General features: G+C 43.2%; 1 protein-coding gene across 4 annotated transcripts in view; it reads right to left on the reverse strand.

The window, feature by feature from the left end:
• The window catches only part of Arhgap42 (Rho GTPase activating protein 42), a 243,793-nt gene extending 228,077 nt beyond the window's left edge, over positions 1-15,716 (reverse strand). For 3 of the 4 annotated variants that reach the window (XM_029543298.1, XM_029543297.1, XM_021206545.2), the window contains exon 1: positions 15,243-15,716. In XM_029543298.1, coding sequence (XP_029399158.1) covers positions 15,243-15,396 — 154 coding nt within the window. In that variant the 5' untranslated portion in view covers positions 15,397-15,716. The remainder of the gene's footprint in view (positions 1-15,242) is intronic. The other variant, XM_029543299.1, reaches the window with a different exon arrangement.
• Positions 15,717-16,865: the final 1,149 nt, after the last annotated feature.

Genomic DNA, 16,865 nt, shown 5'->3' on the forward strand with positions numbered 1-16,865 from the left:
GAAGGATCCTGTTTGTGTGCCGCGTCATTTCTTGCTGGCGGGAAGGTAGCGCGGGACATGTGTGTTTGTGTGTGAGCTTCATGTGTGTGCTTCCCGTGGAAGCCATAGGTTTTAGATCTGCAGGAGCTAGAGTTACAGGCAGTCTCAGGCCACCTGACATGGGTGCTACCAACTGAACTTAGGTCCTCTGGAAGAGCAATATGTGCACTTTACCACTGAGCCACATCCCCAGCCTAAAGGACAACTTTTAAAACATCAAACGTTTTCATACTACAGAATCCAACTATATACTGAAGTGATACACTCTGAAATCGATGGTGACAGTATATTGAAAAACTCAGTCTTTTCAGTAATTAACCATCATGTTTCTATAAGATCAGAGAAAAATCCACTGTGTTCTCTGACCATCCCACTGGCTTAACAAAAGATTCATGGGACAGCCTAGAATCCAAGCTGAGGTGTTTCAGGCTGCGGTCATTGGTGGGTCCAGCATGAGGGCATGCGCAGTGCATCCCATGTTGGTTGACTGTCCTAAACCAAGGTGTAAGAAAGGGCGAGTCCTACCACGAACATCTCAGACTCACTAGGTATTTGGCACATAGCTGAATGTACAGGCAAAACACTTGCATATAAAATAAAATGAATAAATCTATTTTTTAAAAAAATCACTTTACCCTTGGGGAAAAAACTGATCTATGCAGGGACTGGCGTCAGCTGATGACCATATGAAAACCAGCAGCCAAAGCAAGCTAAAGAGGCTGTGAATGACTGCTTCTTATTTCTAGTAAAGTCCAGTGGAGGCTGTGGTTGCACCCCAGCACCCCAGCACATCAGGGCTTCCTCACAGCTTGTCACAGCATGCACACCACAGGCTTCAGTTCAGAAAGACAGACAAGTGCAGGCGTTACAGGAGGAATTCTTCCCAAGATGAAAGTCTTATTCAATCACATACTGGATACATGATCCAATTTCCTGTTGGTGAGCTAAAGCCAATGGCAGATGTTGCTTTACATAAAATAGAGCCTGCTCTGGTCCCCTTTACATTCAGTATGTAGACTGTTTTAAATTACTTGCATGTAAATAGCACCTCAGGCTGTGGACCTTCAACTGTAACTACACTAACAAAAGATGCTCAGATGCAATGAAAATATTTAACATAATGGTGTGAATACTGTATGTATTGCAATTTATTTACGTGTATTGTGTGTGTTTAAAGTGTGTCCATTTTGACATGGAAGTTTAAATTAAAATGAGATAAAGTTTATCATATAGAAAGGCATAGAAGAAAATTGTTGGAGCATTTTAATAGCAGTATTACTTTATCAAAATATGAGACAACAGGGCTAACCAGAGTCAAAAAATATTCTAACAATAGTGGAATGGAGGCACAACTATAAGTATATAAAAACCATTGAATTTTAGCAGGATAAGTTTCACAGCAGGAACTCATGTCTTAACAAAACTTTTTTAAAAAAAGAATTGTATTTAAAGAACAAAATCCCCCAAAATTAAAAGTCAGCATTTTGAGCTGGGAGTGGTGTACATGATTTTAATCTCAACTCTCAGGAGGTAGGAGAATCTCTGTGAGCTTGAGGACAGACTGTTCTATGTAGAGCTAGCCAAAGCTGCAGAGTAAGACCTTATGTTTGAAAAAAAAAAAATCCATTAAATGGTAAAGCAGCATTTTAACAATAAATCATAGTCATTTGTGCAATTTCACCTTTATAGCAATGTCCCTTACATCTGAGCAATGTCCCTTACATTGATGAACAAAAAATTCTCTTATTGAGATGTGTGTACATGTGTGTGTGAGAGCACACGTGTGTTGTTTGTACCTGAGTGTAGGTATACATATACCACAGCACAGAATGTGGAGATCAGAGGGTAACTTTCACAGGTCTGTTCTCTCATCCCGCTCTGGATTCTGGGAATTAAACCTAGTTCATCCGTCTTTGACCATCCGATAAGCCCAAGATTCTTTAATGCCAATATCAATTTATTTACTCCTTCCTCCCTCCGTTGCTCCTTCCTTCCTTCCTCCTTCCTTTCTCCTTCCTTCCTCCTTCCATTTCCTTCCTTCCTTTCTCCTTCATTTTCCTTTCTTTCTTCCTCCTCCCTTTCTCCTTCATTTTTCCATTCTCCTTCCTCCTTCCTGCCTTTTTCCTTCCTCCTTCCATCCTTCTTTCCTTCTTTCTTTCCTCCTTCCTTCCTCCTTCCTTTCTTTACCCTTCCTATTTCTTTCCTTCATTTCTTTGTGCCTTTATTCCTTTCTTCCTATTTGAGATGGAGTTTTCCGTATCCCAGGCTGTCCTCAGACTCACCATAAAGCCTTGGACTTCTGACCTGCCAGCTCCCAAGTGCTGCCATACAGGCGTTGCACTACCACCTCCAGTTTATGTGGTGCTAGGAATTGAATTGCCTGAGTCGACCGCATCCTAGGCATCACTCTAGCAACTGAATCGTATCCCCAGCCCACAAATATCAAATAAGCCTAATCTAGTCAATTTGGTTGTTGTGAGATTTTTTAGTATTCTAGAAGTTTTAGAATACTCAATAATTTTTCTTCCCATAGAGTTTTGGAATCAGTCCCACTATTAAGCGTCTGATTACAACCTTTGGCTTCAGCGTTTTGAGGTACTAGCTGGACACAATCTTTTATAAATCTAATCATCTAATCAATACATTCATCCCCTAGAGTCAACATTAACTAGCGGGGAAAGGTATGAGAAAATTAACATCCATTGCTCTAGATACTCTGCATACGTCATGAATCCAATACAAGGCTGCAGAAATGAATCAGCAGTATGAGCAATAGATGCTTTTCCCCAGGACCCAGGTTAATTCTCAGAACCCACATGGCAGCTGCTAACCAACTGTAACCTAGTTCTTGGAGGATCTGATCTTCTGGCCTCTGAGGACACCAGGCATGGGCACGTGTAGTGCACAGACATAAATCCAGGCAAAATATCCATGCACATTATAAACAATTTTTTAAAAATTATATCCAGTACAAAAAAATGTATGCACTGTTAACTATTCTGGAGTTGGCAAAGTCACCAGAGAAGCACAGAATATGCTCACAACTACAAATGGAACTGCAAAGACACTTCATGCACTCCAAAGCCATGTCTCTTTCTATTAAACTGGACGAGCTCCTACTCAAGCCATATCTCCTGCACACCTACCAAGTGCTGAAAGTGTTATAATGATCAGAGATGAAATGCTAGTAGCCCTGAATCCCTGGGAGTGACAAAATTAGGCTCATCTGAAAAGCAAGCATTCTCTGTGGTTTTTATTCAGGTTTAGTACTCAGATGATTTGGATAAACTGGGATTACCTAACTGAAGTTCAAAGCTCAGACTCAAAGCAAGAGGTAAGCTGAAGCTGAAACTGAAGCCGGAAGACTGGAGACAGCACCTAGTGACTGAAGTCTCCTTGTTACACCCTCTGTAAATGGGTGCCATATACATCGCTCAGCCAGCCACAAAACTGTAATTTTTATTAGAGTAATGTAGGGAATCAAAGGAATACCAGAAGCCAGGGAATGGTGACTCATGCCTGCAACACCACCTCTCATAAAGATAAAGTTGAAGGTTTGCCCTGAGTTTGAAACTAGCCTAGGCTACTTGCTAAATTTGAGGCCATTAATAGTTCTAGAGATTGATGATGATAATGATGATGATGGTGGTGGTGGTGGTGGTGATGGTAAAATACATGAGAGATAGATGACTAGATAGATAGATAGATAGATAGATAGATAGATAGATAGATAGATAGATAGATAGATAGATGATGGACAGGAAGATGAGTGAGTACTGAGAAGAAAAGTACCCAGTTTGGTCTAAACTTGACCATCTGAGACAAAACTCATTGTCTTCTGGACCTTTCCTGGTTTTCATCCATTAGAGTTACTCAGGATATATTGTATATTCTTTTTCTTTACCCCCTAAAGGTCATATCTTTCAATGCTGGCCCCAAAGGCCAGACTTTCTGTCCATCCATCCACATTCTCCCATGCCTGATCATCCTTTTATATATATGTGTGTGTGTATACATATGTATATACATATACACATATATACATGTATATGTATGCATATATATATAGACATACACACACACACACACACATACACACACACACACACACATGTATTTATATGTAAAACAGTAGCCATGCAATTATTCCCTTCTGGTGGTTTTGATGCCAACTCTCATTCTCCCTCTTCCTTGGGTCATCCTGCATCTTCACACTGAGCCACATTAATCTTCCTTCCTGATTCTAAACTCCGTGTCCTTTCCCATCAGAGCCTGCTCTTGACTAGTCCACAACATGCTACCAATCCTACCACAGCCTTCTCTCACTAATAATGCCAGGATGGCCTCCAATCAGAATCAGCTGGGTATAATGATATCCACCCTTATCCCAGCTAACCCCATCACTCAGGAGGATCTCTGCGTTCAAACTTGTCTGGACAACAAAGCAATATCCAGGCCATCCAGGGCTACACAGAGAAACCTTGTGTCAATTGGACAAACCAATATACATCACTATCATCCACAGTCTATCTGTGCCTCTCAGGCACCAGAAAAATGTTCTTTTCTAAGCCACAGTATTTCTTTCATAGAGAAACTATGTGGGGAAAATTTTTCTCGTCTGAAGTTCATCTCATCAGGGCCCATTATGTTTAGAGAAACTGCGCACCTACCTATTTCACTTTTGAGACATATAAGGTGTGATCATCATTTACTATAATTTATGAGATATTCCCATTATACCAGAAAATCAGCCAAATCAGATAAGCCAATAGTGTTAAAATGTCACAGTTTTGCATTTCTTAAAACACTCATATGAATAGCCTTCTAATATTCAATCTAAAAATTAGACAAAAAAAAAAATCTATCATGCTCAAACTCTTCTACAGTGTTCATCAGTCACATGATTCTTGTGTCTTCCAGCATGCCCATTATAATGTTATTTCCACTCAGGAAAGGAAAACATAGAAAATCAGGTCCTTCTTATGTTCTAAGGTAGCAGGAGGCCTGTGATTGGACAGGGAAAAGAGATGCGGAGCTAAGAGTTGCAGAGATGGAGTGCATAAGAGGGAGAAAGAGAGAATGGAGAATGGAGGCAGACAGACGTGAACCAAAGTGGCTGTTACCAGCCACAGGTAAATATAATATCATAAGGTTAGAATAATTGGGATGAAGCTTTTATTATTATCAATTGGCTCAGAAATTATTGTATTGGCATCTTGTAAATTGTGATTTTATTGATACATACATCTGATTGGCTAATCATAAGGCTCAAGAGTTTTGATTTACTTAGTTACTGGGATGTGGGACCCCAGATCGCGGAGAGGGACCATGGTCCAGGGACAAGCAAGCAAGTGGCTGTGGGGGACTAGCTGGAGAGAGCTGCAAGCAGTTGGAGCACGGAAGCATGGTCCAGCCCTGCTGGGGAGTTGGCGGGTTCATATTTAATATTTCCCACAACAGAAAACAGTTGGAAAAAAAAAAAAAAACAACATAATCCAGCAGATCGTGCAGCCTATTTGCACCTTACTGCTCAGTGTTGGATTGTTCTGAAGCAAACCACACTCTTGACACACTGCCCTGTGTGTAGATTCCACCACAACTGTTGCTTCAGTGTAATAACAGGATCTGTTTCCTTTCCATACAGGGTCTGGTTGTATAGCCCAGGGTAACCTGGAACTCACAATCCTCCTGCCGAGGGATCCCATATGCTGCTTTGAAAGGAATATATCACCACAGCCAGCTTTGATAAGTGGATTCTTGACAGTGAAGTCAGATACTGTAAATAGAAGAGCTCTGGTCAGCCACTTCTAATTAGATGTCTTCTAGAAATATCCAAACTAAAGTATAAATCTCAGCCCAGGAGATTGTTCGGCAAATGGAGGTTTCTTGCTTGTAATTCTGGAAACCTAGGTTCTCTCCCTGCATGTGCACATGCACACACATGTGCATGTATACACACAAAATTTTTTTTTTTAAATTTAAGCTCACCTAGCCAAAAATTTACATAACTTAACTCCTCCTCTTCTTCTTCTTCCTCTTCCTCTTCCTCTTCTTCCTCCTCCCCTTCCTCCTCCTTCTCTTTCTCCTCCTCCTTCTTCTTCTGAGACAGGGTGATACATAGCTTAGGTTGGCCTCAAACTCACTGTAGCCAAGGATTACCTTAAACTCCTGACCTTTTCTCAGTGACCTAATTGCTCTGATTAAAGGTGTGCACCGCCACAAATAATCGCATTCAACAACTGTCCTGCTATCATCTTGGCCCTTTTCCTTTGCTTCCGGGACTATTAGGATGAACCAGTTTTCTGTGTGCTGCTAGGATTCCATAGAAACCAGCCATCGTAACTCAGAGCTTAGCTATGAAACTTGAAGCTGAGGTTCTATGACCAGACGTTTGGCAATGGGCTCTAACTTTCAGAATGAAAGTCAGTAAAAAGCAGCTCATGACTGCTGAGGCCTGGTCTACTGGGGACACACTGTAAGGATTATTAGATTCAGGGTAGAGGTTTGGCAGGCGAAAGGAAAGGCAAAAACTGGCAGCGTTGTGGGCTGAATCTGCCAGGTGACAGGTGAGGATGTGGGATAGAGCACCTGCCTGGAAGCTGAAATGGGCAGAATTGCAATTCAAGCAGCAGAAATGGCTGGCGTGGAGTCAGAGCTCTGCCAAGAAAAAAGATTCATGAAAGAAATTCAAGAGTGTACAAACTCAAGTACTTTCTCCCTTTCTCATCTGTCTGTCATAAGCATTTCACTGTTGCATAAATGCAACAGTAAATTGTCTACTTCAATGCAGTGTAATGTTTCAGGTTTTAAATCTCCTATTTTCTGCTTAGGAATCTAGGGGAAAAAAATGAGTCATTTTCCATATAAATACATAAAACATTAGTAAACTTATACTTGTTACCAATACAATAGTAAAAGTAAACTCTGTTCTTTTTCTCTTGCATCTCCTTTAACCCACTTAACACTGAGGCATGAGGATTGGAAGGATGTTTCTGAAAGCAGCTTTCCAGTGACTCAGTTTAGTGGTTCCTGAATTTTCTGCACTCTCAGAACGTCCTCACCCTAGTGACTGGAGGCCCTAAGGTGTTCCTCCCCTACACAGGAACTGCTTTTCTATGCCCAATGCAACAGATTTTTCTAACCTTCTCACCCAGAACACCTCAGTGACCACTCACTGCAAAGAAACTCAAGAGAAACAGACACCATTCCAGAGTGCCTACTGAGCTCCTGTGGAGCTTGCAATGAGGCTGCTGGAGTAATCGGCCAGGCTGGCTTAGTTCCCCTCCGATGAGCACCAAGGCACCCATTGAAATTAGCACAAGTATGACTGCCTTCCAGAGGAACAAGTCCCCAAAAATGACCTTAAAGCTCCACAGTTTGAATCTAGCACCTAAAATTAATTACAGCTCATTTGGAAAGCATCTGCTCACTTACCTGGGGCTCTGAGGACTATGAGGAGCAAATGAATGGTTTGGTAATTACACATTCACACCTTTGACTGGGCTGCCCAGTCTAACAAGTGAAACCACCTCTGTGGAATTCACAACACTAAAGCAGGACCCCTGGACAGCTAAAGACAGCCCAACACAAGTTCAAACACCTAGGACAGCCTGAAGCAACACTTCTCAGTCTGCAAATGACTGTAAACAGGAAGGACCATGGAAGGCCTTTCAAGCACTGGAAAGGTTTCCTTTCCTCTTTTACCTAACGCTTTCCTTACACCACAGCAACTCCGAAAGCAAAGCAGGTTCCGAGTATACCAAGGAGATATTGGCTTAGTAAACATACCTGTGCAAAGCAAGGCTGAGTTTGTGAAGGAAATGGGAGACGGGGTGCATCATCTTTCCTACCACAATTTCTTTTTGTTATTATTGTTTTAGAAGAGTCTCATGTAGCTATCCCAGGTTGGCCTCCAACTTGCTGCATAGACAAATTATCAAGTGAAGCCATGACATCCTTCAGCATCCTCCTGTTTGCACCTCCCAAGTACCAGGATGCAGGTCCATGCCAGAGTACCAGCTTCCCTTCTAAGACAACTCAGGGTGTTTGCTGACACTGGGTTTTCTGTTGATCTTTAACATCTGTCTCCTTCCAGATCACACATACATGGGTAGCTATGAACCTCACACTCAGGCCTGAGACTGCAATGACACACCTACAGGGAACTATGCTAGCCTATTCTAATTATTTCCCTCCAGAGGCATATTCTACATCAGCCTGTGCCCCATTATAACCACCGGAATAAACGCCATGTACTTTCTTGGGATTATAGGTTACTAGTTGTGGGACTGTGATAGGCAGCCTATTTTGGTTGAATGGGGTTTGCTCCGATGACCCAGTAGAGAACTCTACAAGGGACAGAAAAGTGAGCCATGTTCCCAGAGCCAAGACTGACACCACAGAGCCCCCAACTCCATAATTCTGTGACTATCAGTCACACAGACAATGACCCAAGCTTCTGGCATTCTGGCTAGACTCCACCCCCACAGTTACCTGACAATAGCCAGGTATGCTCCTGCCCACAGTTACCTGGCAACATGATAGCCCAGCCCACTATAAGAGGGGCTGCTTGGCACCCTCCTTACTCTCTTTAACCTTTCACCTTTCTTACTCTCTTCTCTATTCCTCTTTCTCCCTCTCTCTCTCCTATCGCACCCCCTCTCTCCACGTGCCATGGCTGCTCTTTCTCTTTCTACCTTCTCTTTCTCCCTGCCTTTCTACGATAAAGCTCTAAAACTATAGACTGTCTCTGCTCATCAAGGCCCTCCATGCTTGAATGATGGGATAGGCTTTCTCCTAACCTCCCGCCAGAAGACCTTCCTGCGCTGCAGTCACGGACTGGAACAAGGACTCTCACCTGCATGGGAAAGATCAAGCGCTCCCCTCTCTCTCTCTGCCCACTCCTCCTTTGGCCCCTGGGCTGATGAGCCCACTGGGGCCCCATCCTGTTCTCAGCTCATCTGTGGTATCCAGCAAGGGATACAGAAGGCTGAAAACCTGGACTAAGACTGCCCCTTGTCCACCACCCACAGAGCTGGGATTCTCTGGCTTCCCACAGCCAGACACCCACCCAGGGCCACGTGGAAAGCGTGGGGCAGTCCTCCGGAGTCCGCCTGCCCAGAGCACTGGAACTCTGGCAGGACATGGGTTCTCTCCCACTCCTCTCTTTCCCCACATCTGTTTCTAGAAGACAAGTGGTATGTCCATTGAGTGACAGATGTCTGTGAAGGAAAGCCATCACCAAAGGCATCAATGCTGGCGGAGTTCCCACGGCAAAAGCAGGGAACACTACCAAGTGTTATCAACAATCTCTGAGAGAAAAATTAGCTTCACCAGAGGAACATCATTAGATCAGTTAACTGGAGCTGACAAGTTTTGTATTGGTCTTTCAATATTGCATACATTAAAATCGTAAACTCACTTGCTTTTAAAATAGTATGAACGTAATACACAGAAAGAGTTTCATGCTTACATATTGCCCTAATTTGTATTGCTGGAATTAACAACATGGGCAAAAGCAACTTGGGAAGGAAAAAATTTATTCTGCTTATACTTTCAGGTCACATTTTGTCACTGAGGAAAATGAGGACATACACTGAAGCAGGAACTGAGGAGCAGCACTGCTTACTGATTCAACCTCTATCTCACAGTTAGCAACCTTTCTTACAGCTCCAAGGGATGATGTTGTCCCTGGTGGGCTGGCTCCTCCTACATTAATTAGCCAATCAAGAAAAGCTCCACAGACATTCCCACAGGCCACTCCTACAAGTTGAGGGAGACAAGCCCTCAACTGAGGTTCCCTCTTCCCAGGTCTTGTAAAATTGGCAATCAAGTTTGGCCATCACACGTACATTTAACGATCACAATAAATAATCAAAAACATATATATATATATATATGTATATATTATATATATATATATATATATATATATATATATATATACATACTTCATTATGGCTATTCCTTTTCAAAGAATAGAAACTGAAATACACAGATTTGAGAAACTCTTAACAGCAAACGAAACGGCTAGCAAGTTCCAGCATAAGCTACTGAGAGGAAAGTCAGAATAGAAGCAGGCTGGCCTCCATGCTGCAGGGCTGGGTGGACTGAAGAGTGCTCACACTGCCAGTAAGCCTTCTTATTTTAGTATCCACCAGGTATGGTTGCAAGACTCCGGAGCCCCTGAAATCCAAAAGCATCACCTATGTAAAGGGCACAGTATCTACATAGCACCCATACACATTCCACCCACACTGCACCTCATCGCTGGACCACTTATCTTCAGTAGGCAATGTAAATACCTGTTACACGATATTGGAGAAATGACTATGGTGGTTGAATGAGAAAGTTCTTCCATAGGCTCATATGTTTGAATGTTTGATTCCCAGTTATAGAACTATCTGGGAAGAATTGAGAGCTGGGGCCTTGTTGGAGGAGGTGTGTCACTAAGAGTGGGCTCAGAGGATACAAAAGCCAGTACCAGGCCCAGTGTCTGTCACTGTTCTATCTCTGTCTCTCTTTGTCTCTCTCTCGGTCTGTGTGTGTGTGCGTGTGTGTGTGTGTGTGTGTGTGTGTGTGTGTGTGTCTGTCTGTCTGTCTGTCTGTCTGTCTGTCTGATACCTGCAGATTAGGATTTAAAGCTCTCAGGTACTGCTCCAGCACTATGCCTCAGTCCTTCCCATCATGGACCAAGCCTCTAAAATCATTAGCAAGCCTCCAATTAGATGCTTTCGCTTATAAGAGTTGCCTTAGTCACAGTGCCTCTTCACAGCCATAGAATAGAGACTAAGAAAATGATGAAGAAAAAGTCTATAGACAGAGTTAGATTTTTTGGTTTTTGCTTTTTTCTGACTGTATACATAGCAAATAACATTATCAAATAGTATTTCATACATGTAGAGGTCTACATGTGTTTAGATTATTGGTTGATTGATTTTAATTGACAATAGCTGGGTTGAGGAGATGACTTGCTCAGTAAAATGCTTACCATGCAAGCATGAAGACCAAAGTTTCAGTCCTAGGCCCACATTAAAAAACAAACAAACAGCCGGGTGGTGGTGGCGCACGCCTTTAATCCCAGCACTTGGGAGGCAAAGGCAGGCAGATTTCTGAGTTCGAGGTCAGCCTGGTTTATAGAGTGAGTTCCAGGACAGCCAGGGGTACAGAGAAAAACCCTGTCTCGAAAAGAGAGAGAGAGAGAGAGAGAGAGAGAGAGAGAGAGAGAGAGAGAGAGAGAGAAACACCTGGATGTGGTGGTTTGATTGTCCAATCACAACACTGGGGAGACAGAAACAGACAGTCCCTGGGGCTTCATGGCCCGCCAGCTTAGTCTAGTTGAAGGTGAATTCCAGGCCAGGGAGAGACCTTGACTCTGAAAACAAGGTGGAAAACAAAGATGACAGTCTGGGACTTTCTTCTGAAACACACACAGACACACACATACACATACACACATACACACACACACACACACAAAATTGACAAAACTGTATATACTTATGGCACACAAAATTACATTCTGACACATGCATGTACCCCAGAATGGCTATAAGGTCATCTACTCATCACCTCATGCGTTTCTCTTCTTTACGGTAGAACAGTTGAAATTTCATAGTTATTTTCAATCCCATTTTCTCCCCCAACCATCCACTTCAAGAACAAAAGCTCACTTTTTTTCTTTCTCGAGGATTCTTTAAACTACAAATATAAACAAATACTAGTACATAGGAAAAGATATAAGAGAATAACTGAATATTTCAGCACATATGATCCTTTAAAAGGAAAAACAAGTAAAAACTGTGATTTTATGATTGTTTAAGAATGGAGATTTTGAGTCACACATCTTGAACAAAACTTGAGTCACTGTTATCATGAACATTATCAAACACAGATATAAGGTACATGACAAAATAAGCAGAAAACCATAGCAATGAGGTTTGTAGCTACTAAATTTATAGCTAGCATACCTGGGATTCAAACTCAAGTCAAGTTCAACAATGCTAAGCCTGTCCCTCAGAGTGGACACAAAAATGCAATGTAATAACACAGGTATTTTATACATATTAAAAATACAATCATGTGAGCCTGTCAGACCAACAACTATGGAAACTGAAGGCAAGAAGATCAATCAAGCTGAGGCATTCAAACCTATCCTGGGCAACATATTGAGACCTCATGTCAAGGGGGGGGGGGAGGGAGAGACGGCTGCTCTTCCAGAGGACTTGAGCTTGATTCCTACCACCCACATGGTGACTCACAACTGTCTAAAACTTCAGTCCCAGAGGACATGACACCTTCTTCTGACCTCTGAAGGCATGGAGAGTACATATGATATACACTTCTACAGGGGCAAACATTCCTGCACATAAAATACAATTTTAAACTCAGTATGGTAGTACAATCCTGTGATCCCAGAACTGGAGAAGTTTTAACAGCTGGATTTTAAATCAAGGTTTGTCTGAGTTACATCATGACACATTGTCTCAAAGTACAAAGAAAAAACATCAACAACCACAAAAAGCCCACAGGATAAAACTTTCTAGTTGAATATATGAGCAATCTTCCTTACAACCAACTAAAGAAACTTGGGTCAAGAAACATGTGTGTAATTTTATTGAAACAGGCATGCTATACATAAAAACCAATATATATAATTAATATAGTGCCATGAGACAATAATCCCAGGACTCCAGAGGTAGAAACAGCAAGATAGAGAGCTCAGATCCAGCCTGGGCTACATAAGGCTCTGCCACAAACAAACAAACAAACAAACAATGCATAGAGAAAAAGTTACCATATAATTGAGAATAGAAACCAGACACTGATATTACTAGTTAAACAGGGTTATATTAGAAAATCGTTAGTGAAACAATATTTAGTTAAAATCCTGAAATGGATCATAGGAATAACAATTAAAGTAGTTGAAAACGCCCTCAGAAAGGTAAAAAAAAAAGTCAGAAGGGCAACTGGAGAGTCAGGGCTCCCTGGTGAGACTGGGAAAGCACTAAGAAAACGTCAAAACCTTCAAACAAGATAGTGGGGTCCTGGCAGCTTAAGAGGGAGGGCATCGAGCAGCTGTGGCCTGGCCTGGAGGACCAGCCACAGGGAAGACGGTATTGGTGAGCAACAGACAGTACTCTACTGGGACCTCAAGGATCATTTGCTTCCCCATTTGATAGTTGATACTGGTGTGTGTGTGTGTGTGTGTGTGTGTGTGTGTGTGTGTGTGTGTGTGTTGGCTTGCCTGTGATCATCTGAAGTGTTGAAGTGTCTTGGAAATTTCTTGTCTCCTTCCACCACAGGTTCCACAGCGTGAGCCCAAGTGGTCAGGCTTGCATGGCATGCAGGGTTACCCACAGAGCCAACTCACTAGTCCTGGGAATTCTTTTAGTAAGAATTAAAACATTTCTTCCACAATGAAAGGAATAATAAGTGTGTGTTAGTTACAAGAATACACTGTCATCACAAAGCATTCTGGAAAGATAACAGGTTTATACATTTAAAGGCATAAGGCTGAATTCATGAAGCAGGGTCTCAATATGTCCAGCCTCGTTAGGGCCAGTCTACAGGTTGCATTCATCCCAGGGTAGCTGTGAATGCAGAACAGTGTGTCTTCAAATAACAATATCAAAAGGTTGGGCATTCCTGATAGTCTCTAGGACTTAATACACTCACCAGTCCTCTGGTGTGCATGACAGAACAGCCCTAATGAGGGCTGAGAAACACATTGTCTTTATAAAGCTGAGCTGAAGAATCCCAGGGAAATGTGTAATAGCACCAGTGAAATAACATACATGTCAGGAAGTATTTTCAACATGCGAAACATCAAATGCTGAGCACCTGACATGCCAAGCGTAGTCAGCCTGCCTAGCATAACACACCAGGAATGGTTTAGCCTCCGTGAGGAGGCTTCCCTAGTGCTCAGTAAGATTTGCTCTGAGATCTAACCAGGATTTCAAACCAGATAGAAAGTTCATGCTGTGTAGATAACAACTCAAGGAATTGCAAAGAAACATTTCACATTTTCACAAACCACAGTAAATAATCATGATCATAGTAGTCTCAAATCCCAATTAATTGACAATGGGCATTCCATCTGTGCAATTACAGCAACCCTGAGGATGTCCTGGGGACTACCAGATCACCCAGAGACCCCTCCAGCCTGTAAACACTCTCATGAAAGGCCAGAGACCAAAGCACTTCTCTTTTCAGAAGCTGAAGCCTTCCCAAATTTCCATGTAAGACACAAACGGATTCTGGGAAAGGCGATGGTTAACGTTTAGTGTGCAGTAAGTAATTCATGCGGTTCTCAGTGTGACAAAACTTGAGTTGTAATAATGGAAGGGGAAGTTCTAAAGGAGAAACAAGGAAAGAATATCCTGAAGGGAGAAGTGTGGGAAAGGAGGCTGGATCTGATACTGACATCCATCAGGTCTGACTGAATGTAGACCTGAGCTCTCACCAATGACCAACACTGCACACCACACGATGCAAGCCAAAATTTAATACCAGCAGAACATTCAGAAGGGCTTTAAAATACACGGGTACCCTACTGTGTCCAAACAGCTTACCAAAGGCCAAACTGCAGACGTATATTTTTAAAAGGTCAAATCAATGACGAGTCATTGTTGTATGAAATTACTTTTCCTAAAGTATTATTAAATTCACTAGCTTCACTTTGACTCTCCAGACTCTCTTGTTTCCACTCTTCCCAGGGAGTGTTGCTTGCTTTGATTTGTTGTTGTTGTTGTTGTTTGGTTGGTTTGTTTTGTTTATGAGACAGAGTTTCACTCTGTTGCCCTGGCGGGCGTGGCTCTCTCCACGACTTTTAAACGAAAAATCAAAACAATTTAAAACAACAACAAAACAAACAAACAGAAAAAAAAAACAAAAAACAAACGACAATAAACGACCAGGCACCGAAACTTTAGCAACAACAAACAAAAGTGAAAGTCTCTAACAACTTTTCACTGAAAAGCCTCAAAAGTTGACTCTCAAGGGCTGTCGGGGAAACTTTTCCTTCCCAGTGTTGCCAGGGAAGTAAATCCTCACCACTAAGAACAGACTTTGTTGGCCACCAGCAGGGGAGCCCTTCAGCTTTTGTCCCCAGTCCATTCAAACAAAAGAAGCTCGGTCTGGGGCTTCCCAACCAGGGTCCCGCACCCCATGGGGTCTTGCACACTTAGGGGCCCGTCACTCACTTCTCAGCGCCCCGATGAGCAGAGAGCCATCCTTCAGCAGCTCTTTGATGAACTTGTTGGTTCTCTCCAGCTCGATCTCGTGACACTGCAATCGCTCCCTAAAATCCGGGCTGTCCAAATACGAGTCGCTGAACTCCAGAGTGGGCAGCCCCATGGCCCAGGCGCGGCGGCCGCTAGCTGCGGCGGGTGCGGGGACACTGCGAACGCCTGGGAGCGCTGGGGAGAGCGGAGGACCGGGCCCCGCCGCCGGGCTCAGTGCAGCTGCCCCGAGGCCGGGCGGAGGCTCCGGGCGCTGTCACCCGCTCGCATCGTCGCTCGCTTTCACCTTGGGGGTGGCGAGGCTACGGGCTGTACCGCAGAAGAGTCTTCTGACAGCGTCACTCGCAGACCGTGGGGACAGTGGCGCGCGCTTAGCCGGCGGCGCCTCACGGCGACTCGGGCCCGCAGGGAAACCCGCCCCCTGTGCCGAGAGCACGCGGGCCGGCCTGCAGCTCCCCGGCCGACCCTCCTCCACCTCCCCGCCCCTCGCTGTCCCCGCCCGGTCCCCGCCCGGTCCCTGCCTTGCGCACTTTGCTCCCGGCGCCCAGCACTGCTGGGTTGTAGCCTCACCCGATTCCTACCCGTCCCCGTCTGGGCCCACTGTGAGCGCCAGGCCCTGTGCGCCCCAAACCATCTCCAACCCCCAGCGTCCCCCACAGGAACAGTCTCACTCTCACGTTAACCCCTGCTAAAATCTGCAACCTCAAACCTGCGGGAACTACCACTTCCCAGCCGGTTCAAGTTTCACTTCAGGGTCCTGCCTATAAGTCCAAAATAGAAAGGGTGTCCCGCCTCTCTCCCAGCCCTGCTACATTGACCCATCAGTGAGGTGTGTTGGGTGTTATCCCTCAGTCTGTAAGAAGGGGGAATCGATTTTATTAACTCATTTTACATATTATATACCCCTGTTTTAGTGTCTCTAATTGACACCTGGGCGGGTGAGACTACAAGTTCAGAAACTTCATTGACTTGACCTGATCAAGCATTTCGAAGGAATCATTAATTCCTTTGGTGGTGGTGGTAGGTAATACCTGGCTGAAGCAGGAGAATTGTCAAGAGTTCAAGGCCAACATGGACTACACAGAGAAACACTGTCTCTGAGATGAATATATATATATATATATATATATATATATATATATATATATATGAATTCCTGCAGCATCAATTACCTCTGTAGCAGAGGTTGACCTGATAAATGTGCGTTCTGTTGAAACCCTGACAACAAAAGATCCTACTACTTTATGTCATCCTGCACTCACCTGTAGGATTTCTGAGAACTCCGTTACTTTTCTTAAAGATCTGTTTTTAATTTCTACATTTTCACTGCTTTGTATATTTGAACCATCTGTTTAAAAAAAAAAAAAGAAATGAAGGAAGGAAAAAAAACTTGTACAGATCATGGGAAAAATTCATCGAAGTGCTTTACATTTTTTCCCAATTAAATTTCAGGAACCTTTAGCTGCATTTTTTTTCAGGCATACAATAACATTAAAAATAGCATGTAAACTTTAAAACAGACAAAATCATGTAAACAGTATACTTGATGGCTTGTTTTAAATTCTTATTTTAAAAGCATACATC

This window comes from Mus pahari, chromosome 10, assembly GCF_900095145.1.
Source record: "Mus pahari chromosome 10, PAHARI_EIJ_v1.1, whole genome shotgun sequence".
NCBI lineage: Eukaryota > Metazoa > Chordata > Mammalia > Rodentia > Muridae > Mus > Mus pahari.